At 46.5% G+C, this 27,571-nt stretch overlaps 1 protein-coding gene across 1 annotated transcript in view; it reads left to right on the forward strand.

Annotated features, from left to right (window-relative positions):
* Positions 1-27,571, forward strand: part of HUWE1 (HECT, UBA and WWE domain containing E3 ubiquitin protein ligase 1) — a 484,118-nt gene that overhangs the window by 371,444 nt on the left and 85,103 nt on the right. Inside the window, exons 66-70 of the mRNA XM_082264230.1 lie at positions 9,712-10,231; positions 10,387-10,493; positions 20,393-20,549; positions 20,739-20,871; positions 20,981-21,183. Coding sequence (XP_082120356.1) covers positions 9,712-10,231; positions 10,387-10,493; positions 20,393-20,549; positions 20,739-20,871; positions 20,981-21,183 — 1,120 coding nt within the window. The remainder of the gene's footprint in view (positions 1-9,711; positions 10,232-10,386; positions 10,494-20,392; positions 20,550-20,738; positions 20,872-20,980; positions 21,184-27,571) is intronic.

A 27,571-nucleotide genomic window follows, 5' to 3' on the forward strand; every position in this document is an offset into this window, starting at 1 on the left:
CTGTGGATTGAGGTTTTATTTTCCCCATTCGAATACATTGGAAGCCATTTTTTAATAGTCCCCCATAGGAATGCATGGGGCGGCCATTTTCTTATAGTCCATAATGCTGGAAAGGTGCACTGCATGCAACACTGAAAATCTAGCTGTGACAAACTGGGCTTGTCATTTCCTGTGAAGGAACTTTTTAGTTTCATTTTCCCAGAGCGTGCTGGCAGTCTCCTGAGAGGTTTAACGTTTCTCTGGGATTCCCTGTAGGTTTTCTCACGCACTCTGCTAGCAAGATTGTATTGGATTGGGATTAGGTATACCGCGCAGTTAGCGGTAGGGTCGCGATATAGCGATTCTTAAAGTGATATTGCACTAGTTTCATTTTTTGGGGAAAATGGAGGATAATTATTTCACCTACAGACCTCCTAGGAGTGGCTGCGGAACCCTCTGGGTCAAAGCTCATATCTGCGCTTACAGCAGTCTTGGAAAGCCTGGTGTCAAAGTTGGATTTTGTATGTAAAAGTGTTGCTAGCCGCAAACGCCCTCTGCCTTCAGCCCCCTCGGTGGAGTGCTCAGATTGAGGCAGATATGGCCGCCGCAAACACACCCCGTCCTGAAGGGTCAGTGTCTTTGCATTCTGAAGGTGAAGAGGACCTGTCAGCCGCTGCGTGGGAACGCGCATTGGTGGAAGCACTTATAGTTTTCAGTGCAGAAAACTTTAAAATTGGCCGATGAATCTACAATGTCTGTCTGGTTCACAGGTGTCTTTTGGCTCCCGTAAATCCCGAAAATTGGGCAGGATGTTCCCTTGTCCGTAACTTGACGATGTTGTCAATGAACAATGGCGGCACATTCTAGTGGTGCCTAAGAGCTTAAACGCTGTTATCCCTTTGCCGGTGGTTTCCACTAGGTTGACCGTGCCACCTAAGGTGGAGGATCCGGTTTCCAGGCTAAATAAGGTTACTTAGGTTCCGGTGGAAGAATTCCCATCCTTCGCGAACCCTGTGGACAGACGGATGGAGTCTCTGTCCCGCCATCCTGCTAGCGGGTTCCATTTTAAAACTGATTTTTGTGAATGTTATGGTGTCAGAAGGTTACTGAATGGCTGAAGTTAATGAAATGTAATGTGGAAGCTGAATAGTTCACCCCACCGGTGCTGGAGCTATTGGACCAGATGGCTCAAGCCCTGGTGTCCGCATGATGCGTCTCTGGATGCGGCTCCCCTAGTGGCCAGAGTGTCGGCAGTGGGGATTGCGATTAGACGCGTGGTGTGGTTTAAAGAGCAGGTCTGCGGACCAAGCTTCCAAAAAGGCTTTGACAGATCTTCCCTTTTTGTGGGAGAGGTTGTTTGGATCCTCCTCGGCTGAGTTGATCAAGTCTTATGGGTGGGAAGAGTACTCTTCTTCCTCAGTCCTCTAAGGGCAAGGCGCCACGTCAGTGGCGGGGGCCTTCTTTTAATGCTCATAAGCGGCTTTTTTGTACCTCCAGGTCGCAAGAAAAAGGAAAACCGTTCAGGTCTTCTGGGAGTTCCAAGAAGCCATGGTCAGGTAAATCAAAGACCAGCAAGTCCGGATCTGCAGACCAATCCTTGTCTGCATGAAGGGGCACCCTCACCAGCTTCTGGGTTGGGGGGGGGGGGGGGTGTCCTCGCTTCTTCTTTCCTAAACCTTGGACTTCCTTGATTCAGGACGAATGGGTTCACGAACTCATCCGATCAGGGTACAAGATAGAATTTCAGTCTCGTCAGTCGGACAGATTCTTCCAGTCCAACCTGCGCCTATCTCCAGACCGGTTAAGGAACCTATGGGAGGTGGTACAAGATCTGCTGTCGCAAGGGGTGATTGGGCCAGTTCCTTCTCAGGAACGCTTTCATGGGTTTTATTCAAACCTGTTTACTGTGCCTCGAAAAGAGGGCAAAGTGCATCCAATTCTGGATTTCAAGGCTCTGAACTGCTTTGTGTGGGTTCAGAGGTTTCGTGTGGAATCCATTCGCACAGTGGTGGCATCACTACATCTGGTAGACTTCTTGGTTTCCATAGATATTAAGGATGCTTATCTACACATTCTTGTATACGCTGGACACCAACAGTTTCTTCGTTTTGCCATAGCAGAAGAGCATTATCAATTTGTGGCATTACCCTTTGGTCTTGCCTCAGGGTGTTTACCAAATACTGGCCCCGGTGTTGGCATTGTTGCGCCAACGGGGGGATAGCGGTACTGGGGTATCTGGATGATCTCCTGTTGAGAGCAGACTCATGTTCAGCCCTGATAAGCATACCTGACGAACACTGTCAGCTCCCTACAGAAGTTCGGATGGAACCTCAATTTCAAGAAATCCGCCATGATACCTGCTTTGAGACTGGATTATCTTGCCCTAACTCTGGATTCATAGTTGAGGGTTTTTCTTCCCCCGCACAAGCTGTAGAAGTTTCAGGGGGCGATCCGTTTTTTGTTCCTCTTCTCTGCGGGCTTTGGGTCTGATGGTATTAACCTTCGAGGCGGTTCAGTTTTGCTCAGTTCCATACTAGACCATTGCAAAGAGAGATTCTTGTCAAATGGAACAATGATCCAAAGTCCTTGGACACTTTAATTCAGTTGAGCCACAACACGAGATCTGCTCTGTTATGGTGGCTTCATTCTCCAGCACTGTGCCAGGGCAAGTCCTTCCTCCCTTTGTTTTGGACGGTGGTAACCACGGACGCCAGCCTGTCGGGCTGGGGTACTGGGGAAGTTCTGTGCCCAGGTAACCTGGACAGTAGAAGAGTCCAGAATGCCGATAAATGTTCTGGAGCTCAGAGCAATAAAGCTTTGTCTAAATCACTGGACGACTCCTCTATAGGATTGTCCGGTTCTGATTCAATCGGACAACACCACGACTGTGGCTTGCATCAATCACCAGGGAGGCACCAAGAGTGTCTTGGCTGTCAGAGAGGTGGCCGAGATTTTGGCCTGGGTGGAAAAGTTTGTTCCAGCCCTCTCTGCTGTGCACATCCCAGGTGTGGACATCTGACAAGCAGTTGGATCAAGGGGAATGGTCCATACATACGGAAGTGTTTCATCACTTGTGTGTCCGGTGGGGGACTCCCGAGGTCGATCTGATTGCTTCTCGTCTCAATAGGAAGGTGCAGAGGTTCGTAGCCAGGTCTCGAGATCAGGGTAGAGGTGAAAGGGATTCCGGTCATTCTAGTGGCTCCAGACTGGTCTCCCCAGTCTTGGTACACAGACCTAATAAGTTTGGTCGCCAATGCTCCTTGGAGACTTCCTTTCAGATCTACTGTCTCGAGGTCCAATCTTCCATCCTGCTTTACAGTCACTGGCTTTAACAGCTGTTGAAATCCAGGTGTTGAGGGATAGAGGTCTTTCTGACTCTGATTCCTACCCTGTTGAAGCCTAGTAAGTCGACTTTCAGGAAGATCTATTGTCTTATGTGGAAATCGTACATTTTATGGTGTGAATCGCTGAAGGTGCACACTCGTTTTCGGTTGCTAGGGTTTTGACTTTTCTGTAGAAAGGGGTTGAACAGCAGTTGGCTTTGGGCACTATCAAAGGCCAAGTTTCGGCTTTGACTGTGTATTTCCAACGCTCTTTAGCTGCGCATGCCCCGATTTGCACTTTTCTTCAGGGCGTCCACCACATGGCTCCCCCGAGATGATCCCCGATTCCCTCCGTGGGATATTAATTTGGTATTCTCTATTCCTCAAAAGCCTCCTTTTAATAACATTGGGGAGATTCTTCTGCCTTCATTGTCTCAGAAGGTTGCATTTTTGGTGGCTATCACTTCTGCAACCAGAGTATCTGAATTGGGGCTGTTGTCTTGTCGTTCTCCTTACTTGGTGGTCCACAGAGATAAAGTGGTACTCCAACCAAAGCAGTCTTTTTTTCTTCCTGAGGTGGTTTCTGATTTTCATTTGAAGACATTTTGCTGCCATCACTCTGTCCCAAGCATCCTAAGGAAATTGCTTTGCATTCTTTGGATGTGGTGCGGGGGCTTCTGAGTCTTTAGAAAATCAAATGCTTTTGTTACCTGGTTGGCTACGTTTTAGCCTTTGGTAGGTTACGTTCTTTTTTGCGTTTTTTTCCCACCCCTCATGAAAATACTGCTTTGGGAAATCCCAATGGTCTAAAAAGATATGGAGCTGCTTCTGTCGATGAACAATAGAGAACTGGATTTTTGTACTTAACGCAAAATCCTTTTCTCTGAAGTTCGACAGATGCAGCACCCACCCCTCTGCTTCTGAAGTGTATGGGGCTTTTTGTCTTCTAAACACTGCCTGCAACTAAACTGACTACTGTAGCAGAGCGTGTGGATTTATGCCTGCATGGACGGCCCCCATAGGCGTGGTAAAGCTTTTTCCTGCCTAGTGCCTATTCCTGATTGTAGGAGCATAACCCAATGGTCTAAGAAGATATGGAGCTGCGTCTGTCGAGCTTCTTGAGAGAAGGATTTTATGGCAAGTACCAAAATTCAGTTTTTGAGGCTGGTGTTTGCTATCACCTTGGTATCCCAGACTTTAACGAAATGGGCAAAAAGCTACGCCAGGATCTGGAACATCCTCCTGAGCTGGCTGATCAGTTGATTCAGGGGCTGCAGTACATCTGTGACGCATCCTTGGATGCGGCCCCTTTGGCCGGCAGAGCATCTGTGATGGCAGTAAATGCTTCGCCACATGATTTTTTTGAAGTACTGGTCGGCCGACCAGGCTTCTAATAAGGTGCTGGCTGATCTGCCTTTTGCAGGAGACCGTTTGGTGCCTCTATATTTGGGAACATTAAAGGTCTTAAGGGCAAGGAACCTCGTCATAAAGGTGGTCCGTTTTATCTAAGCTCACAAGAGGCCCTTTCGTCCGACTGGATCACAAGAATAAAAGGTTCAAGATCCGCTCGTACCTTTGCGGGAGGCTCCAAGAGACCCTGGACTGGTAAGTCAAAAGTGGGCTCTTCTGGTTCTGTAGACAAGCCTTCCTCAGCCTAAAGGGGCGCCCTCACCCGTATCTGGGGTGGGGGAACATCTTTATTTCTTTCCGGACCCATGAACCTTGCTCATTCAGGACAAATGGGTCCAGGAGTTGATTTCGTCTTTGCCTCCGGCAAGGTTTTTTACCTTCCAACCTACGCCTATTTCTCGATTGGCTGCATGGCCTTCACAGGGCGGTGCAGGACCTGTTGGCCCAAGGTGTCATTGTTCAGGTTCCAGAGTGTAAATGTTTTTTAAGGCTTTTATTCAAATCTGTTAACTGTTCCCAGGAAGGAAGGCAAGGTCCACCCGATATTGGACCTCAAGGCTCTGAACCATTTTGTGTGGGTTCAGAAATTTTGAATGGAGTCCATTTGCACAGTAGTGGCATTCATTCATCAAGGGGATTTTCTGGCCTCTATCGATATCAAGGACGCTTGCCTTCATATACCAATATATGTTCGGCACCAGTTTTTACTTCCCTTTGCTGTGGACGAGGAGCACTATCAATTTGTGGCTTTACCCTTTGGTCTTGCCTCAGCTCCTTGGGTATTCACGAAAGTGTTGGCCCCGGTGTTGGCCTTGCTCAGGCAGAAGGGCGTTGCGGTGTTGGAATACCTAGACCAGTGTTTCTCAACTCCGGTTCCCGGGGCACACTAACAGGCCAGATTTTAGGCATTACCTTGGGGAAATGCAGACTAGAATACTGCAATCACTGAGCAGCAAATGATATCAACCTGTGATGTATTTCAGTTTTCTTGCAAACCTGGCCTGTTAGTGTGCCCTGAGGACCGGAGTTGAGATACACTGACCTAGATGATCTGCTTCAGCGTGCAATGTCTTCATCGGCTCTTGAAGTCGATTTTGACATTTACTGTGCGAACTCTGCAAGAGTTTGGCTGGACACTGAATTTTCAACTATCTGCTGACTCCTTCCACCAAGCTGGACTACCTGGGCCTGGCGCTGGATTCAGCCTCAGCCCGGGCGTTTCTTTCTCAGGCGAACTTGCTGAAATTGCAGGATGCAATTCGGCTCTTGTTGTCCAACCGTCCGTCGTCTGTCAGGACTTGCATGCAAGTGCTGGGCATTATGGTTTCCACCTTCAAAGCGGTTCCATTTGCTCAGTTCCTTACCAGACCTCTGCAAAGAGATTCTTGAGAAATGAAACCAGGATCCACAGTTGCTAGACAATCTCCTGGTGATCCGGGGTACGAGAGGGTCCCTGACCTGGTGGCTCCGCTCTCCGGCGCTTCCACTAGGGAAGTCCTTTCTCCCACTGTATTGGACAGTGGTTGCCACAAATGCCAGCCTGTCCAGGTGGTGAGGTGTCTTGGGCATTTGCTTGGCTCAGGGAGTTTGGACTCGGAAGGAGTCCAGTCTGCCGATCAACATCCTGGAGATTCGGGAGATCAGACTTTGTCTGTCCCAGTTGATGGATCGCCTGCAGAGATGCCCGATATGGGTACAATCAGACAATGCCATGGCGGTGGCAAATTTCAATCATCAAGGGGGCACACGAAGTGCCCTGGAGGCCCGGGAAGTAGCCAGCATCCTAAGGTGGGCATAACAATATGTTCCAGCGCCCTCTTCTGTGCACATCCTGGGGTTAGAGAATTGGCAGGCGGACTACCTCAGTCGGCAGACACTGGATCAGGGAGAATGGTCTCTCCATCTGGAGGAGATTCATCAACTGTCTCCGGTGGCAGACTCCTGAGGTGGACCTGTTGGCCTTCCGTCTCAACAGGAAGGTGCAGAGGTTCGTGTCAAGGTCTTGGGATCCTCTGGCCGACGCTGCAGATGCCCTGGTGGCCCCTTGGGGTCAGTATCATCTGATTTACGCTTTTCTCCCCGTTTCTTTTCTGTGTGTCTGCTGAGGTTTCTACAACTAGGTGTAGATCGTTTGGCTCTGGGCACCATCAAGGGCCAGATTTCTGCCTTGGCCATATTTTGTCTGAGGCCATTGACTGAAAATTTTTGTTCACACTGTCGTGCAGAGGGTTCGCCACCTGGCTCCCTTTGGTGAGTTCCCTGGTACCTCCGTGGGATCTCAATTTGGTACTGTCGGTACATCAAAAGCCTCCTTTTGAAAATTTTCGTAAACTTCCTCTGCTCACTGTCACAGAAGGTGGCCTTTTTGGTGGCTATTACTTCTGCGCGTAGGGTGTCGGAGTTGGCTGCCGTTGTCGTGTCGTTCACAGGGACAAAATGGTGTTACGACCCTGTCAGGCGTTCCTTTCTAAGGTCATCTTTGGGTTTCATTTAAATGAGGATATTGTGTTGCCGTCTGTGTCCTAAGCCGAAACAGTTTAAAGAAATTTCCCTACACTCCTTGGATATGGTTTGGGAAATCCGAGTGTACCTGGTGGCGACTGAGTCGATTCGTAAATCCTATTCTTTGTCCTTACGGCTGGACCCCGTAAGGTGCAGGTTGCATCTGCTGTGACCATTTACAGATGGATCAGACAAATGTTGGTGCAGGTCTATTCTATTAGGGGTCAGGTTCCTCCTTTCCCTGTCAAGGTGTATTCTACAAGGGTGCTTAGTGCCTCCTGGGCCTTCTGTCATCAGGCGTCCGTGGTTCAGGTGTGCAAGGTGGCTACGGAGTCTTCTGTACACACATTCACAAAGTTTTATAAGGTGGATGTCCTGCGTTCGGCTGCAATGTTTTGCAGGCTGCGGTTGCAGAAGCTCCCGCCTCTTGAGGGTGTTTTGTTTTCTGGTGGTGAGCTCCAGTTGTTCCTGGTTGAGCTCCTTTTTTTTACCTGGTTGGCTATGTTTAGCCCTTGTTGAGAATTATATCTATTGCTGTGTTTTTACCACCCCTCATATTGACACTGCTTTGGGACGTCCCAAGGGTCTAAGAAGATATGGAGCTGTGTCCGTCAGTGAACGAAAGAGAACTGTTTTTTTTGTCTTACCGTAAAATCCTTTTCTCTGAGGTTCACTGACGGACACAGCACCTGCCCCTCTGTTGGGTTGAATTATGTATTCTTCTGACACGGTTTGTTACAAACTGATGTCCTATAGCAGGAAGTGATGGTAATACCCCCTGGGACTGCCTCAGGGGTGTAGTCAAATTTGTTTCCACCTAGTCCTACTCCCGAAGAGAGCAGCATAAGCCCAAGGGTCTAAGAAGATATGGAGCTGTGTCTGTCAGTGAACCTCAAAGTGAATGGATTTAAAAAAAATCCATTTATGTATAGGCAGCCTTATTGGCCTGACTATCAGGTGAAAATCAACACAGCCATCACATTTAAGAACTGATAAGCTGCAATATGTTTGCTTTTGGGTTTAATACTACTTTAATTTGCTTGACAAAAATCTGACAAGTATTAACTAGTTCTGTAGAAAAACATTCTTGGAATATGCCTTGCCAAATTTTACTAACGGAATGATGCTGGTAAAATCAGTGTCATCCTCTGGCCTATTGGGGAAGGTGCATTTCTTTTTGGTGAAACACTTGCCACCTACAGATGTTTGGACACAAAGAAATGTTTCGTCCCTTTTGGGGAATGTTTCTACCTGTATTTAGCGCTTGCTCTCCAGAACCTCTTGGCTATCTGGGGAAAAAATAACAGACAAAATCTGCTGAAGGACTTCCCATCTGTTCAAGGAAAATCAATCTACTGGAGGAAAGCTCCAACTCTCCATGATACTACATGGAGTAGTTCTAAAAAAAGCATATCAATAATGCAATGTTTGGGTCCTAAAAAAAATACTTCTTGGCGTGACTGTTCTAATCTGTTTCTCTGGGCACATCTCACACACAATGCGTAGTTTACATGTATTGGACTGAAGGACAGTTTTGTATTTTTTTTTTTTTTTTTTTATGCTGTATAAAGAGGCTCTTTCACCAACTTAAATCAAGAAAAAGCACAGAAAAAAAAAATTATTAAACCTATTGCTTACTTTGCAGCTTAATTTAAAATATTATTTTAATCCTTGCCACATGTATCTAAACTTGCTAGCAGCTTTTTTTTTTTTTTTTTAAATTGGATATTTTTTGAGTAAGACCCAGTTCACACTTAATGTGGCCTCTAATTCACGCTGAAGTATCGCAATTTCAAAGCCACTGGTCGGTGCAATTTAATTTGCAGCTTGCTAAAATCTGTCACTTCATGCATAGATGTCAGCAAGTTGCACATAAAATCGTCCAAAATAGTGCAGGAACCTTTTTTAAAATCGGGCAAGTCAGGTGCACGGATATGACCCGTTCCATACACAAATAGGGTGCAACTTGTCATGTGACTTTAACTTTGTCAAATCGCATGACAAATTGCACCAATGTGAATCGGGGTTAAGGGTTAGATTTTACATTACAGATAAGCCTAAAACAAAGGCCAAAAAACTAAACTCTTGCTAGCAAATTTGACTAATTTAGAAAGAGTTAATTCCCTAGCATAGTCCTTGCAGGTCGCAGTCCTCTTCTCTTCTTGGAGTTTCAAATTGCTCTGTGCTGGCCCTCCTTCCTCGCCTTGCAACATAACCTTTTGTTACTGCTGAGGAGGAGCAAAAGGGATATTATAGTGTGTCATTTGACTGATTGCTGTGAGTCTGCTGGGGCTGCTGATATCACATCCAAAATATCACAGTAGCAGTCTTGGTTTTTGGATGTCTATAGAATGGGCGGCTTTTACAAGTAAATAACTTAAATCTGTTCCCATATAACGTGTTGAAATTATCGGTCTGCTGACCGGTCTCTTTAAATGGCTTGTATTAGAATGTTAAGGAATTATGTGCTGTTTTGACACTTTGTTTTTCTTTGTAGGTGTTCCCCAGCCATTTCACACAGCAGAGGACCAAAGAGTGCAATGTAGAAAACAGTGAAAATAAGGAGAGGAATATAAGAGTGACTTGTAGCCCTTGTGTTACTCCATCTAGCAACAGTGGGCCCAGCAATATTTCTACAGATTTCTGGGACTTGTTAGTTAAATTAGACAATATGAATGTGAGCCGAAAGGGGAAAACCTCTGTAAAGTCTTTGCCTGTGAGCTCTGGAGCAGAAGCAGAAAGCTTGCAGTGCAGTTTGGAAGCTTCACCATTGGGACAGCTCATGAATATGTTGTCTCACCCCGTCATTCGACGGAGTTCGCTGCTTACAGAAAAACTGCTTAGACTCCTCTCCCTTATTTCAATTGCCTTGCCTGATAACAAATTGCCTGATGGTGTGACTAATCAAAGCAATGCAATCACTGCTGCACCTGCCCCCACTCCTGCAACTGCACCAGTACCTCTCCCTGTACCTGCTGTAACTGTACCGACAGTAGTCAACCCAAGTGTAGTATCAAGTAAGTATGATTTTATCTTCCATAAACTAGAATTGTGCAACTGTAAGGTCATCTTTTCTTGCTGAACATTTTTCCACGAATCCTGGTTTATGATAGTGTAAAAAGGTACATGTGAGATTTTGTTTAACTTTTTCTTCTCTTGCCTTTTTGTAAAGCTGTGATGAAAAGTATCAAGTCTACAATAAAGTCAAGCGAGCTCAATATGCCTGACAAGATGGCAGCTTCTGGGCTCACAGAAAAACAGTTACAGCTTTCTGTTGAGGTGAGATGCCATTGTGGTGATGTATGAACATTAAAAAGATATACTGTGTGTTTGTAAGGCATAGAAGTAATTTTGTAGAGCTCTATCTAAAGTTGAGCTCCACTAAAAAGGGAAAGCTCTGCTTGTTCATAAACTCCCTCTCCTGCCACAGTTGGCACTTTGTGGGAGAGAGGGTAGCGGGCGCCTGGCAGGCAGGTAATCGCTCCAACTTCTGGGTGAGATCGCCGCAGCAATCTTCGAGTATTTCCGGCCCCTCTTCCTTCCCATACACAGGTCCCAGAGGATGGCGGGACCATTCAGAAAGCGCAACACGACTCACACATGTGCAGTAGGAAACCAGCTGTAAATCGTGAAGGCTTGACTGCCGATTTCCTTTAGTCAAGATGCCTGCAGCTGAAGCCAATTGAAGAATCGGTTTGGGACGCTGACATCGCTGGATCCCTGCACAGGTAAGTGTCAAAGTCAGCAGCTACAGTATTTGTAGCTGCTGACTTTAATTTTTTTTCTTAGCCCATACTGAAGCTCCCCTTTAATTACCCCTTTAGCTCATGGCTTGAAAAATTTGCTTGGAAACTAGGCGCTGCGCCAGTTTTTTTTTCCCCTGCATGCTGAACAGTGGGCTTCTGTTAGACCAGCTGCCATACACATGGGCCGAATGGCGGCCAGTTTTTTTTAACTGGATGAAGTTGCCTGGTATTCTGTCTGTGTTTACTTGGCTTGATGGTGTGATGGGCAGCAGCTCACTACAGAAGGACAATGCAGTAAGGGGGTTGGGGGGGGGGGGGCGATGGTATATCCAGTAACTTATACCACCTCAGGCCCCTTTCACACGGGCGCTAAGCTGAATCTGCTTGCTCAGCTATGGGATTTCTCCCACTAATCCCCACTTAGCAGGCCGATTACTGGTCCTGTGCGCTCTTCTATGCAGAGTGAACACGGACACAGTCCTGCTCAACTTTATGGGGAAATTGGATGAAAACGGACCGCCTGTCCATTTCCATCTGATCCGCCAGACGAATGGAAAATAGGACTAACGTCCATCTGTTTTTGGTGGACAGGATTGGATGGCGGTGGCTGTCAGCGGACATGTGTCCACTGATATCCACCACTTTATAGGGAAGATTGGAGGGTCCGATCAGGTCCGTCTGAAAAACTGACAGGCGTACCTGATCGGTCTCGGTCGGACAGTACATGTAAAAGGGTCCTTCGGCTGTGGCATGACATGGAGAGAGTGAAAAATTGAAGAAAAATTTTTTAATGTAAAAAAAACTGATTTCATCTTTTTGGGTGGTGTTAATGGAACTGAGGCCGTTCCAACCAGCTGCCCAACACTCCCTGTCCACTCACCGTTAAGGTCAGGGCGCCAGATGAAGCCCGCAACACCTTCAACCTCTTCTCTTCTTAGGAAGGAGATGGGCGGGCAGTAAGAATAGGCAGGGGAAACCCTCAGCGCCTTCAGTGGCTTCTTGTCACAGCCCCAGTCACCACAAGAGGGCACCAGTTCCCCGATGCAGGCATCTCGCTCCAGCAGGCCGCAAAGCCACAGCATCTTAGTCCGTGCACCTACCGACAGGGGCCGCATGGGGATAAGACACTTACTGCAATGTAGCCCAGGCGCCAGTCCGCTAATTCCAGTCAACAATGCGACCTGGCGCCTGGGGTTCATCGAGCCCTGCTTTAACTACAATTACAAAGTAAGCCTTAAGTGGATTTTATTCATCTGTGATGTTCTGAAAACACAAGACTCTTGAATAATACTGGCCAGATAATCCCAAAACTATGAATGATTGAAAATTACTGCCAGCTGCAGAGAATTGTGACCAAAATACATAAATAAAAATACATAAATTTGTAAAATTTGTAAAACCAAAGAACAAAATTTAATATGTTGCAGCTCACCACTCAGACTTGGTGGCTGCATTTGTTTTCTTTTTCAGGCTTTTTTCCCTTTTATTTTCACCCACGTCAGAGTAACAATGCTCACTCACTGTACTGTGTTTATGGAGGAGCAGAATTGTCACCTTAGTACAGAACTGCAATAGCATACCCTTTTCTTCGTTGGAGGTTTTCGGTACTGTTAAGAGTTGGCTTGGCATAATGTATCAAGAGTACAGCACAGGCAGCGAGCACAGGGGGGGTTTTTAGCTGACAGGGTATCTGGAAGGATCAACAGATATGTTTTGACCTTCCACAACACTTTGAATGGTACAGTGTATATATAACCAAATAAAAGACCAGCTACAAGTTGTTCATTCTTTAGGCTTTCCATACCCTTTAACCACTTCAATACAGGGCACTTTCACCCCCCTTCCTGCCCAGGCCAATTTTCAGCTTTTAGCGTTGCATTTTGAATGACAATTGCGCGGTCATGCAACACTGTACCTAAACCAAATTTGTTTTTTGTTTTTTCTCACAAATAGAGCTTTCTTTTGGTGGTATTTGCTCACCGCAAGGTTTTTCTTTTTTGCTACACTAATAAAAAAAAAAAGACCGAAAAAAAAATTTTTTTTTTGTTTGTTATAAAATTTTGTAAATACGTTTGTTTTCTGCACTGATGAGCATCTGTCAGGCACGAACTGAGGAAAGCCGATAAACGGCTCTTCCTATTTACTATGTGACCAGCTGTGATTGGACGCAGCTAGTCACATGGTAAAGATCCTCTTCACCGAGATCGGAGATGCAGTGTTTCAGACTGATACACCACATCACCGATCGCCGCTCTGCGCACCTCCCAGGGGCAAGCAGAGCGCTCTATCCTGCTGGACGTCATATGACGGTCAGTCAGGATAATACAACCACTTTGCCGCCGTCAATCTGTTATAGGGCGGGCGGCAAGTTGTTAAAGTCCAGTGCACTCTGACAGACTTGGTCATAAGTATCCCTTATATTTGTCTACATTACATAAGGGTGTGATGATGCTTTTGATGAGGGCTGGGTCCAAAATTCATTTTATGCCAGCAGTGGAGTTGGGAAATCACAAAATACTCTCTTCCGTTCATTGACGGACACAGCTCCTGATCTTTATAACCATTGGGTTATACTGCCACCTACAAGACACTAGAACACTAGGCAGAAAAAAAGTCTGGCTACGCCCATGGGCAGTCCCAGGGGTTATACTCCCTCTCTGCTATAGGTGCTCCGCTTTTTTTTTTTCTGCCTAGTCAGGAGTTAAGGACCTAGTTCATTGCTGGGATCTCTGATCCTGTCAGTTTTTTTTTTCTTTTTAGATAGAATTTTTTCTCAGTTATTTTTTCCTGTGAGAAATACAATCAACTGCTAGACTGGCTGGGTTCAGTGGTCACCCCAGTCTGGCCAGCGGGCCACGCGCAGACCTCAGCTCCGCGCTAGGTCGGCCAGGAAAAAGCCCCAATGGAAAGGGGCTGGCCTGCGCGTTAAAAGCCTTGCGAGGTTGCATATGACACTGGGGCTGTGGGGTGGTCTGGTCCACTACCTGGGGTTTGGAGAGGGTGCTGTGGTGGCGATGGGGGTGCACCGCCAGCAGCTGGGCGATCGGCTGTGGGAGTGGGGCTGTACCGGATGGCTTGGTGGGGGGGCTCCTGCCAGGGGCCCCCTTCCTGTCTGTCCTGTTTTGAGGCCTACGGATCCCTCCTGGGTCCCTGGGAGTCTTGTAGTGCCACTTGGAGCAGCCATTTTGCTGTAGCCTGTGTGCTCAGTGCACGGTGGTCATGTTTGTGTAGTTCTGCGGCCATTTTGCGGTGGTTTGCCATTGAAAATAGTGGTGGCCATTATAGTGGAGCCCTGTGGGCGGCGATTTTGTTGTTGGGAGCCCTCCTCATCCCTTGGAGCTGACTCCTGGATCTTTTCACTTCCTGATCGCCGTATGTATACTGCAGATTATCCTGGTGGCTGCAGGTGCCTGTTTCCCCTGGGTGGTTTATCTGGTGGGGTCCTCTCCCTCTCTGCTGAGGATCGATTAGGTGCTCTGTTACTGGCGACCAAGTGGTGCGGTGGGGGGTATCCCTTTTAGCAGTGATTTCTCATGGAGTCTTTGGAGCACATTTCCCTGCCTGATCCCCTCTCAGAGGCTGCGAGGCCCTCCGGGTCCCAACTCTCCATCGATGCACTGACAGGGGTCCTGGAGGCCTTTGTGTCCTGGGTGGAGGTGGTTTATGGGAGACGGGCTAGCAAATGGTGCCCCCTGCCTCATGTGTCTCCTCAGATCATGAATATGATTCGGCTGCCGCAGACGTGCGTCACTCTGGGTCTGCGACCACACGCCCTGTGTTCTCAGATAGTGAGGATGATTTCTCCAGTTGTGCAACTGCACACGAAAAGGCGATGGTGGATGCACTGATTGTATCTGTGCGTTAGACCTTAAAAATGGAGGACGCAGCTGAAGCTCCAACTGAGACGTCGGTTCCCTTTGGCACTCGCATGCCATCCAGAGCGGCAAAGGTGTTTTCTTTCTCCGCCTATCTTGACAGAATTGTCGCTAAAGAGTGCGAATGGGCCAAAACGTCCCCCTGTTACCTAAGTGATTTGCTATGTGGTACCCCTATAAGGAGCCCCTTCTTAAAAAATGGTCTCCAGATTGAACAAATCAACCATGATTCCAGTTGAAGTGTCCCCGGCCTTTAGGGACCCAGCTGACAGGAAGGCGGAAGGCTGTGGCCCGCAAGATGTACACCCTGGCTGGTTCAGGACTGAGGCCAGTATTTACCATTGCACTGGTGTCGGGAGAGTACTTTTCTTCCCCTCATAAGAAGCTTTTTCATCCCTCAGGAGTGACTGACAAGGGATCAAAGCCATTCAGGGCCGCCTCTGGTGGATCCAGGCGAACTTGATCTGGCAAGTCTAGAGCGGACTTATCCAGACCCACGGACAAGGCTCCTATAGCATGACGGTGCGCCCCCACCCATATTGGACTCCCCTGGTACAAGACAAGTGGGTCCAAGAAAGTCCTACGGTCCGGTTACAAAATCGAGTTTCGCTCTTACCCCCCCCCCCGGCAAGGTTCTAACAACTTGCGCCCGTCTCCGGACCTCATGCAGGGTCTGTTTGGGGCAGTACAAGACCTGTTACTTCAGGGGGTGATTGTCCGGGTTCCAACATCTGAATTTTTTCAGGGTTTTTACTCAAACCTGTTTACAGTTCCCAGGAAGGAACACAAGGTTCCTCCAATCCTGGACCTCAAGGCACTGAACTACTTTGTGCAGGTGCAGAAGTTGAGAATGAATTCCATTCACACGGTGGTCGCATCTCTGCATCAGGGGGATTTTCTTGCCTCTGTCGACATCAAGGATGCTTACCTCCACGTTCGAATATGTGCCATTTATCAGCGCATCCTCCGCTTTGCCGTGGGAGGGGAGCATTATCAGTTGGTGGTGTTACCCTTTGGTCTCACCTCTGCTCCCCGAGTCTTCACAAAAGTGTTCGCCCCGGTGCTAGCATTATTAGGCCAACGGGGGATCGCAGTACTGGGCTACTTGGGCAACCTCCTCCTGTGAGCGGAGTCTCCTACTGCTCTGGTGGAAAACCTGTAAATCCCCGTGCGAACTCTGAGTGAGTTTGTCTGGGTTCTGAATTTTCAGAAGTCTGCTCTGGTTCTGTCCGCAAAGCTGGACAATCTGGGTCTGACTCTGAACTCGGGCCGCCTTCCTTTGGGCAAACTCAAACTGCAGGATGGGATTTGTCTCTCTTGTTTTCCAGCTGTCTCTGGACAATCCGATCCGGCTGAACTGGGGAGCGAAAGAGTCCCTGATATAGTGGCTTTGTTCTCTGGCGCTTCAGCTGGGCAAATCCTTCCTCCCTTGCCTGTCCGGCTAAGGAGGCGTCCTCGAAAACCATTCTGCTCAGGGGATACAGACATTGGAAGAGTTCAGACTACTGATCAATGTCTTGGTACTCCAAGCGAACAGACTCTGCCTGGAACATTGGACGGATCGTCTTCAAAGATTTCCAGTGCGCATTCAATCTAACAATATCATGGCATATGTCAATCATCAGGGGGGCACAAGAAGTGTCCTGGAGGCTCTGGAGGTAGCTGGCATTCTAAGATGGGCAGAACGGATCGTTCCAGCCCTCTCCACCATACACATTCCCAGGGTAGGAAACTGGCAAGCGGATTACCTCAGTCGACAGGCGGACAAAGGGGAGTGGTCCCTTCATACGGAGGTCTTTCATCAGTTGTGGATCTGTTGGCATCCTGACAACAGAAAGGTGCATAGGTTTTGTGGCTCACTCCCGGGATCCTCTGGCAGATGAACTGGTTTCCCTGTGGGGTCAGTATCGTCTGATTTACCCCTTTCCTTCTCTCAAGCTTCTGCCAAGACGTTTATGCAGTATCGAGGCAGAAGGGATTCCGGTCATCTTAGTGGCCCTGGACTCGCCTCGCCAGGCTTGGTACACCCATCTGGTGTGGCTGGCCACCCACGTTCCTTGGAAGCTTCCTCTTAGGGAGGATCTGCTGTCCCAAGGACCAATCTTCCTTCCTGCTTTAGTCGCTGGCTTTGAAGGCTTGGCTGTTGAACGCCAGGTTCTGATGGCTAGAGATGGATAGAGATTTGTATTAGTCGATGATTCCAACGCTGTTTGGAAATCTACTTCACTACCATCGTGCAAGACGTACATTGCATCGTGTGAGTCTCTTGGGGTTCATCCTCTTTTTTGGTGGCTCAGATCTTGACCTTCCTTCAACAGTTGAGCAGAAACTGGCCTTGAGTACCATCAAGGGCTAGGTGTCAGCTTTAGCGGTCTTCTTTCAACTGCCCTTGGCCACACACTCCCTGGTGCGTACTTTTCTTCAGGGAGTTTGGCACTTGGCTCCTCCACTGTGGTCTCTGTTACTGCCTTGGGACCTCAATTTGGTGCTCTGTCCTCCAGAAGCCTCCCTTTGAGAATCTTCGGGAGATTCCCCTACTTACGCTGTCCCAGGAGGTCGCCTTTTTGGTGGCTATCACCTCTGCGCGCAGTGTCGGATTTGGCGGCATTATCCTGTCCATCTTACTTGGTAGCTCACAGAGAGAAAGGTGGTTCTTCACCCCTGTCGGTTGTACTTTCCAAAGTTTGTCTCTGATTTTCATTGGAATGAAGACATTGTGTTGCCTTCCCTGTGTCCCAGGCCAAAACATCCGAAGGAAATTGCTTTGCATGCCTTGGATGTGATCCGGGCTATTAGGGTTTACCTGGCAGCTACGGAGTCTTTTAGGAAATCAGACTGACTATTTGTGCTCACGGATGTGCCCCCGAAAAGGTTGTCCGCTTCCTCTGCGACCATTTCCAGATGGATCAGACAGACGGTGGTTCAGGTCTATTCCATCAAGGGTCAGGTGCCTCCTGGGCCTTTCCGTCATCAGGCGTCAGTGACACAGGTTTGCAAGGCTGTCACCTCGTCGTCGGTGCACACTTTCACAAAGTTCTATAAAGTGAATTTGTTTGCATCTACGGATGCTTCCTGTGGCCGCAAAGTTTTGCATGCTGCTGTTTAGAAGACCTGGTCCTCTTTGAGGGTGTATTGTAAGGAGATCATTGCTGTTCAGATACATTCCATGCCTTATGCTTCATGCCCACAGGTGCGATCATTACTTCCCTCATTCAACCCCGCCACTATAGATGAGGTTGCTAAACTACTTGCTAACGTCCATTTAACGACCTGACCTCTGGATCCTGTTCCCTCGCAAATGCTACGTTCACTTTCTGGCCCTATTCTACGCTCTCTAACCCACATCTCTCAATCTCTCCCTCTCTTCTGGCATCTTCCCCAACTCTCTAAAACATGCACTAGTTAGCCCCATACTTAAAAAGCCCTCACTGGACCCAACCGATCTGAACAACCTAAGCCCTATTTCCTTGCTCCCCTTTTCATCCAAACTCCTCGAACGTTTAGTCTACAACCGACTGTGCGACCACCTTGCAGAGAATAGCCTCCTTGATCCCCTTCAGTCTGGATTTCGGCCTCAACACTCCACTTAAACTGCTCTCCTAAAACTGACAAACGATCTACTAACGGACAATACCAATGGACACTATTCTGTACTCCTACTTCTGGACCTTTGATACGGTTGACCATCCCCTCCTCCTCAAAAAACTCCATGCCTTTGGTCTCTGTGACTGTACTCTTCACTGGTTATCTTCCTACTTATCCAACCGCACCTTTAGTGTTATGTACAATTCTACTTCCTCCTCTCCTCTTCCCTTCTCCTTTGGGGTCCCCCAAGCCTCTGTTCTTTGACCCCCTCCTATTTTCAATCTACACCTCCTCTCTGGGTCAGTTGATAGCCTCCCACGGCTTCCAATACCATCCCTACACTGACGATACCCAAATCTATTTATCCACCCCTCAGCTCTGTCCCTCAGTCTCCTCACGTATCACTAATTTACTATGCGATATATCGGTCTGGATGTCTCACCACTTCCTCAAACTCAATCCATCCAAAACCGAGCTTATAATTTTTCCTCCACCACGTGCCCCTTCCCCTGATCTCTCTGTCAATATCAATGGCATTACTATCAGCCCATCCCCGCATGCCAAGGTCTTAGGTGTTGTCCTGGACTCGGAACTCTCCTTCAAATCCCACATCCCACCCCTGTCTAAATCTTGCCCCCCTCAGCCTCCGCAACATCTCCAAAATACGCCCCTTTCTAACTAAAGACGCAACAAAGCTCTTAGTTCACTCCCTGGTCATCTCGCGCCTCGACTACAGCAATTCCCTTCTCGTTGGCCTTCTCGTTGACATACCTCTACACAGGCTATCCCCCTTCAATCCATCATGAATGCTGCCGCCAGACTCATCCACCTTGCCAATCGCTCAGTGTCTGCTGCTCCTGTCTGTCAAGCTCTCCACTGGCTTCCGCTCACCCACCAAATTAAATTCAAAATAGTTACAACATCTTACAAAGCAATCCACAGCTTAGCCCCTAGCTACATCACTAGCCTAGTCTCAAAATACCAACCTAATCGCTCTCTTCGTTCCTCTCAAAACCTCCTGCTCTCTAGCTCCCTCGTCACCACCTCCCATGCTCGCCTCCAGGACTTTTCCAGAGCCTCTCCAATCCTATGGAACTCCTTACCCTTATCTGTCCGATTATCTCCTACTCTATTAGCTTTTAGGCGATCTCTGAAAACCCTCCTTTTCAGAGAAGCCTATCCTACCCACACCTAACAAATATACCTCCATTTTCTCCATCAGCCCATCCCCTACGGTTATTGCCTTTTGTTTCACTTGACCCTCCCTTCTAGATTGTAAGCTCTAACGAGCAGGGCCCTCTAGTTCCTCCTGTTTTGAATTGTATTGTAACTGTATTGTCTTCCCTCACATTGTAAAGCGCTGCGCAAACTGTTTGCGCTATATAAATCCTGTATAATAATAATAATAATAATGTTGTTTTTCTGGTGGGCTCCATTTGTTTTGGCTTAGTACCTTTTTTCCTGGTTGGCTATAGTTTAGCCTTGGGAATTTTTCTCTGTTCCCACCCCCACCCCACTGCTTTGAGACGTCACAATGGTAAAAAGATCAGGAGCTGTCAGTCAATGAACTACAGAGAAAATTGAATTTTTGACTTACCGTAAAATCAATTTCTCTGATGTTAATTGGCAGACACAGCACCCACCCCTCTGGAGTTGTAACTCTTCTGATTTTTCAAAACTGAGTACCTATAGCAGAGAGTGAGTATACCCCCTGGGACTGCATAGTATCCTACCCATGTAGGGGGCTGTATAACCCAATGGTTAAGAAGATCAAGAGCTGTGTCGTCAATGAACATCAGAGAAATTGATTTTACGGTAAGTCAAAAATCCAATTTTTCACAAAAAAGGTAATTTTAAAATATTTCAGTGAAATTAGTCGACAACACATGACATTACAGGATAAGGACAAAAAAGTTGTTAGGAGCAAACATCTTTTTCCAATGCTGTTTAACATCATATTCTCTTGTTCAAGGTGCTGACATCTCATTCATGTTCAGAGGAAGGCTTAGAGGATGCAGCAAATGTGTTGCTACAGTTGTCTAGAGGTGATCCAGGGACACGAGACACTGTACTCAAGCTGCTGCTCAGTGGAGCCCACCATTTGGGCTACACCCTATGCAAACAGATAGGTAAGCAATAAAGCAAAAGCCTAGGCTCAGTTTCTGCAGGACAAACTTGCTATATATATATATATATATATATATATATATATATATATATATATATATATATATATATATATATATATATATATATATATATATATAGTACATGTTGTGTTTTTAAATTTATTTACCTTTGCTTTATCACTCTACCAGGTACTCTCTTAGCTGAATTACGAGAGTATAACCTTGATCAGCAGAGGAGAGTACAGTGTGAGGTACTTTCTCCTGATGGATTACCTGAAGAGCAGCCACACAACACCAAAGCAAAGGGTAAAATGCAAAGCAGGTGAGTGTCATTCCTAAGGTTATTACTGCTTGTTAATTGCTTATTCAGTACCCAGGGCTAATATAATTTTGTCTGTCAGATCTCATATCACTCTGTCTTCGCAATCCAGGTTTGATATTGCAGAAAACGTTGTTATAGTTGCATCACAGAAACGGCCATTAGGGGGACGAGAGCTCCAGTTACCTTCAATGTCCATGCTGACATCAAAGACCTCCACACAGAAATTCTTCCTCCGAGTGCTGCAGGTCATCATTCAACTTAGAGATGACACCAGGAGAGCCAACAAGAAAGCCAAGCAGACCAGCAGACTAGGTAGGACCTTCATCTTTCAGCAGGCAATATAATTATCTTGAGCAAAGGAAATCTGTTTCAATGCAACCTTGCTCTCCTCCTTTTTTCAGTATGATGTGGTAGAGCAGCTGCTCCCATTTGCAGATTTATTCCTTAAGTTAATGGAGGAGTGTAGAGATGGTATAGAAAAATAACATTTGTGTTTTAAAGGGATTGTCTACACATATTCAGCTTTACTATGGCAAGGTGGCTAGGCTGCGTCAACCAAAGTAACTGTATGTCCGTCTCGCACGGGGCTAGGGGGGCGCATGCCCGCTGTCTTCACGATGTGTAGATTTGGTTCAGAACCAATCATTCATCAGGTCCAGGCAAATGAGTTTTGGCCTGGAACTGATGATTGGTTCTGACCAATTTCTGAGTGTCTGTAAACACAGGCATAGGAAATGATGAAGTCTTTCTCTTGGAGCCCTTTTCGGTTCCCGCGTGAAAGAAGAGCGCATGAACTGTGAGTACACAAGCACTACACTGACACCAGTATACACAGACACATTTAACCCCCAATCACCTCCCAGTTAACCCTTTCACTCCCTGTCAGTGTCACGATTTACAGTATACAGATAATTTACTAATCACTGTATTAGTCACTTGTGACTTCAGTTAGTGTGAGAGGTAGTTAGTGGTAGTTAGCGGCAGTCCCAGATAAGTTTAGGGTACCTGCCATATATCCCTTAATAAAGAGTTAACACCCTGATCACCCCCTAACCCTTAAATGCCCTGTCGCAGTGTCACTATTATAGTGTACAGATGTTTTTTCTGATCACTGCATTAGTTTCACAGGTGACGTTCGCATCAATCCAGGACAGCGTCAGATTGCCCACCGTGTATTTAGTAGTATATTTTAACCCTTTGATTGCCAGTGACACACACTCTCTAATCGCCTCCATTACTAGTATAGTGTCTGAACGGATCAATATCTTTGATCCGATCAGAACTATACTAGCGTCCCCAATAGTTTAGTATAGTGTTCCCAAAATGCAGCGTTAGCAGGATCAGCCTCGACACCTGCCAGCACCTGCGATTAGCCCCTCTTCCCATCCCTCAAGAAGTGCAGCATCAGCAGATTACTGTCACTTCCAATACACAGCACACTAAACCACACCGTTGGCAGAGTCAGGCCTGATCTCTGCTAGCACTAGCAGTTACATTTTTTGGTAGCGGTTCAAACAGTCCTTAGCAAACAGGTGCTTTTTTTTTTTACCTGTGAGTCACACTAGGTACCTAATAATAATTTATTGCCCAAAATTTCCAAACAGAGGTACACTAGTGAAGAGGCCTACACAATCCGGAGCCTGACAGATGAAAGCGATGGGGAGGCCTCACTGTCAGAAGCCGGCTCCGTAGAGGGCAGCGGCACCCTGACAGATAGCTCTGAGGAGGAAGTAGTAGTCCCTGCTAAGGTCGGGAGTACCGACCCGGTTCTTCTGTTGCTGAGGTGCAACAATCGCAGATTTCTGGTATGCAGCAGAGTGTCTGTACAAGTGCCGCTCAACCGTCTGGTGAACTGGCAAGCACAAGCAGGCCTAGTACATCCTGGTCGTAGTCAAACCAGCATTGCAGTAACACTTGGTGACGTGACAAATCCCATAAGTGCAGTTCAAGCTGGTGCAGTGGCTAGCACACCTAGTGTCCCTCAGCCACCAAGAATTCAAAGACAGACCCGTAGAGCCCATAGTGTCCTTCCTGATGCGCTTGCAAATCCTGATTGGGAGCCCTCCACTTCTGCAGCGCCTGTACTTCCCCCTGCCCCCCCATGGTTTTTATGAGCTGTTTTTCACAAAAGATCTGTACAGATCTATTGTAGACCAAAGCAAGTTATATGCCGATCAATTCATCGCTGCAAATCAATATTTGATCCTTGCCAGAGAATTTGCATGGAAACGTATCACTGTTTCCGAATTTAAAACATTTCTGGGCCTATCCCTCTTCATGGGCATTATTAAAAAGTGTGAGTTGCGGTCATATTGGTCCACAGACCTAATTCATCATATGCCCGTGTTCTCTGCTGCCATGGCCAGGACTAGATACGAGCTAATCATGCGATTTCATGCACTTCAGTGACAAAAAAACTGTCGTCCTCGGGCTGACTCTGGATATGACAAGCTCCACAAAATTTGGACCCTTGTAAATCACTTCAACCAAAAGTTTGCAGCCTTGTATACGCCCCAACAAGCTGTTTGCGTTGATGAGTCCCTGATTACATTTTCTGGCCACCTAGCTTCCAGTTTCTCCCCAGCAAGTGTGCCATATATGAGGTCAAGATGTATAAGCTCTGTGACAGGGCAACAGGCTATGCATGTGGTTCCTGGATTTATGAGGGAAAAGATAGCAATGTGGAGCCCCCCCAATTGACCAGACCACATGGGGAGCAGTGGCAAGATTATTTGGGACTTGGTGTCACCCTTATTCAGAAAGGGGAACCCTTTTTTTACGTGTACAATTATTACAGAAGCTTGCCAATTTTTAGTCACCTTTTTTGATTCTGGAATTGGCACATGTGGCACAGTGCGACCTAATTGCCGGGGCTTCCCCCAACGGCTTGTAGATTTCTGACTTAGACGGGGGGTGAGAGCCTGCTTGAAGTGTAATAAATTGCTTGCAGTGGAGGGAGGGAGGGAGACGCACAATGTTTCCGTTCTGTCCTCCATTCACGCAGATACGAAAGTCCAAATTGCAACGGTGACTTGTGGTGTTGGGAAGCCCCTCTGTTTCCACAAATACAACCTTAAAGTGGGAGGAGTGGACTTCAACGACCAGATGATGGTGCCGTACCTAATTGCCCATAAGGACAGACGCTGGTTCAAGAAAGTGTCTGTATACTTTACTCTTTCGTTCATTGACGGACACCGCTCCTGATCTTATTAACCATTGGGTTATACTGCCTCCTTCAGGAGTAGGACACTAGGCAGAAAAAAAAGTCTGGCTACGCCTATGGGCAGTACCAGGGGGTATATTCTAGGGATAGACCGATATGTTTTTTTCAAGGCCGATACCGATATTTTGGTCACAAAGTATTGGTATCGGCTGATATTTTGTACATTAAGAGTCGGTTCACACTATGGCGACACGATTCTGCACTACTTCAGGAGGCGACTTGTCAATCCCGTGCACCTCGACTTTGGCGCAACATGCACAGACTTCATATAATGAATGTCTATGCAAGTCGCTCCGAGAATTCAAAATGGAAGGTTTGGGAAGACAAGGATTTCGGGCACTCTATATTGATAAAATCAATTTTTATTTAAGACTCAAATAAAATCACAAATTTCGTACAAACAAACATGTGTTGAATAGGACGATGAACCTATAATAGGTCCATAAGATAATGTATATACGGTTCACAATAAATGAGATCACAATTTTCATACAGAATGATCTATAGAGTATGTTGACAATGTGAATAGTCAAAAGCTACTTCACATCAGGAGATTCCTGCTGACGGATACCCGAAGACATGAGGTGCCGCCCAACTGGGTCAACTGATGTCTTATTCAAATATTCACCATAGTGTGTTTAGTATTTGGCTCAACATGTTTCGCTTTGCTTCAGAAAGCTTCATCTGGAGCTATTACTAGAATTTTCTGTATATTGTATGGTGAGACACAAGTCTCAACATCCTTGATACGTAACGAGGAGGATTATTGTGGGCTTACAGGAGACTCATATGATATTGAATAGGTGTTTACAACGCAATAGAGGTAGACTGATTGTAATCAGTATCGATAGCCATAAAACTGAGTGCCTGCTATATTTCAAGTCCCAGCCAATAGGGCCCAGCAGAGTACATACCCACGTTGAGCTCCTGTTCGCCTGCACAAGTTTCCTCCCCGGATGGGGAACCGCCACCAACTATGGCGACACGACTTTGCACTACTTCGGGTGGCGACTTGTCAGTCTTCATATAATGAATGTCTATGCAAGTCGCTCCGAGGTCGCCCCGAAGTAGTACAGGACCCTTAGTACAGGACTTGTGTCGCTCCTATTAGAACGGGTCCTGTAGCAGTCGAGGGACTGCGACTTGTCAGGCTGACAAGTCGCCTGACAAGTCTCTCTAGTGTGAATCGAGTCTTAAAGTTATGAAAAATAGACAATTTTTGACACAAATCTGGTACTGAACATTTTTGTGTTAACATTTTTAACATTAAAGGCTATTTCTTCACACCTTACCTGCATGAAAACTGATGGGAAAACCACACAGCTTTCACTTGCAGGTACATCAGTTTCACATAATGTTAACGAACGAGTCCTAGAAGAGTGGACAATTGTGAAAAATGAAGTGCTGGGAAAATAATAACTAAAGGCTTCCCAAAGCAAAATTTACATAAACTGCTGCAGCAGTGCACTCACTGCCTGCAATGATTAAATCTAGTAGCTGCAGTGCAAAAGACAGTGGACTGGACACTAGACTACACTTTCAATACTCCTAGTTAAGAAGAACATTATTATAGTGCAGAAAGCATAACATTTTAGAATATTGACCAGTTTAACGGCTTCTGTTTTTTCATGTATTGCTGCCACTTCACTAAAAACACGCTCACTTGGTACCGAGGAAGGAGAAGCAAGTCTATAGTAGCGTGCCTCATTTTCTTTCCACCACTGAAGAGGATCACCACTTCTGTCAATTACTAGTTCCTTCAAATAGAGATGAAGTTCATCATCCAGGGTCATTATTGCAGATTCAGAAGAATCCTCTGCATGAGGCCCCGATAAAACACTGAACATGGCATCTATTTGACCACGATGAAGTTTTTCTTCTGTCCGTTGTCTTTTTGGACATTTTTCAATTATTGCAGCATCCTGCTCTTCCAGATTAGAAACCTGCTCTTCCTGACTTGTCTTTTTGGCAGGAACCTCTTGCGCTTCCTGTTGAATATCTTCTGTCAGCCATTGTTTTGCCTTGGACAATACGTCAACAGAAGAGAGAGCATGATTCTTGTATCGAGGATCCAAAAGACATGCAAGCACAACATTTTTATTCTCTTCATGCTTCTCAAAGGGTTTGGCGAGACTGTCCCTCATTGCCTGCCTACATTTTAGTACCACGTGTGTTGGGTCCTTAATTCTCTTGAAGAAGCATCTTCAGCACTCTCACACATGGGATGACAGATGAGTCGTAATGACTCACCTCTAGTGTCACTTCCTCTATGCGGAGGAGGGTCTCAATGACATTGGCTACAATGTCCCACTGATCATCAGTAGGACAAGAATATTCTTCATATCTTCACCTGAATATATGGTAAGAGCTAGCTTCTGCTCCAGCATTCTTTGCAGATTGTGGTGTTGAGTTCCATCGTGTTGGAACAGCATTATCAAGTTGTTTTTGGGTAGGCCAAGGTCTTCCTAAATGCACCTCAGTTGCTGCTTAGCAAGGATTGAATAGTGGAAATGGCCTGCGCACCTCTTCAGCATGCCAATTATATCAAGCAAAGCTCTCTGGTTTGATAGACCATCATCTACCACAAGTTGGAGGGTGTGTGCCATGCAACTGAGGTTTGACACTTCAGCAAGCCTCATACCTTTAACCATGTTCGCTCCACTGTCGCGAAGCACAAGCATCACTCGGTCTTTGGTGATTCCCCAGTCTTCAAGCATGCCTAGAAACCTTTCTCTAATGTACTCCCCAGTGTGGTATCCCTGCATCACATTTATATTCAACACCAAATGCCTTCTTGTCCATCCGCTGTCAATGAAGTGGCATGTAAGACTCATTATTGGTTCTGTTTGTCCTGACCAGCAGTCAGTTGTGAATGAGTGAATTGTCAGCTGTCTCTGGTTTCAGTATAGCCTTTACTTTCTCAATGACCTTTTGGTGAATCTTTCCTAGCATTTTGGTTCGATAATACCTGTCACTCAGTGTGTACTTTCGCTCAACTATGGACATCAACCTCTTAAATCAGACACCATTGTAAATGGCTGATTATCAGTGACCATCATCTCTGTGATTACTCTGTCAAGCAGTTGGGATCTTCCATCTGAATTTAGCCACCTGTTTTTTTTTTTTTTTCTGAAACATATTTGTTATTGTTGCCTGGGATACTGGTATTTCACCTTGTTGTTCCTTGTATTTTTTCTGTGCTGCATGATATAATTTAACATGATGAACGCTTAGATGGGCCCAAAGATTTGACATATTTTTGGTTTTTGCATTTGCTGATCCCATGCTTACATTGTTTGTGCACGTGTTTCACACGGCTGCTTTTCCTGGAGATGGACACGAGAAATAGTCCCAGATCATACTTTTACTTTTTCTATCTGTATCCATCTCCATTGAAATTTGAAAGACACTACTAAAATGTAATATAGGGTTAAAAAGGGCTGACTGGCTGGCACCCTGTGGTGGTTGGCTGGCTGG

Source organism: Pelophylax lessonae, assembly GCF_965119305.1.
Source record: "Pelophylax lessonae genome assembly, chromosome: 7".
NCBI classification, from domain to species: domain Eukaryota; kingdom Metazoa; phylum Chordata; class Amphibia; order Anura; family Ranidae; genus Pelophylax; species Pelophylax lessonae.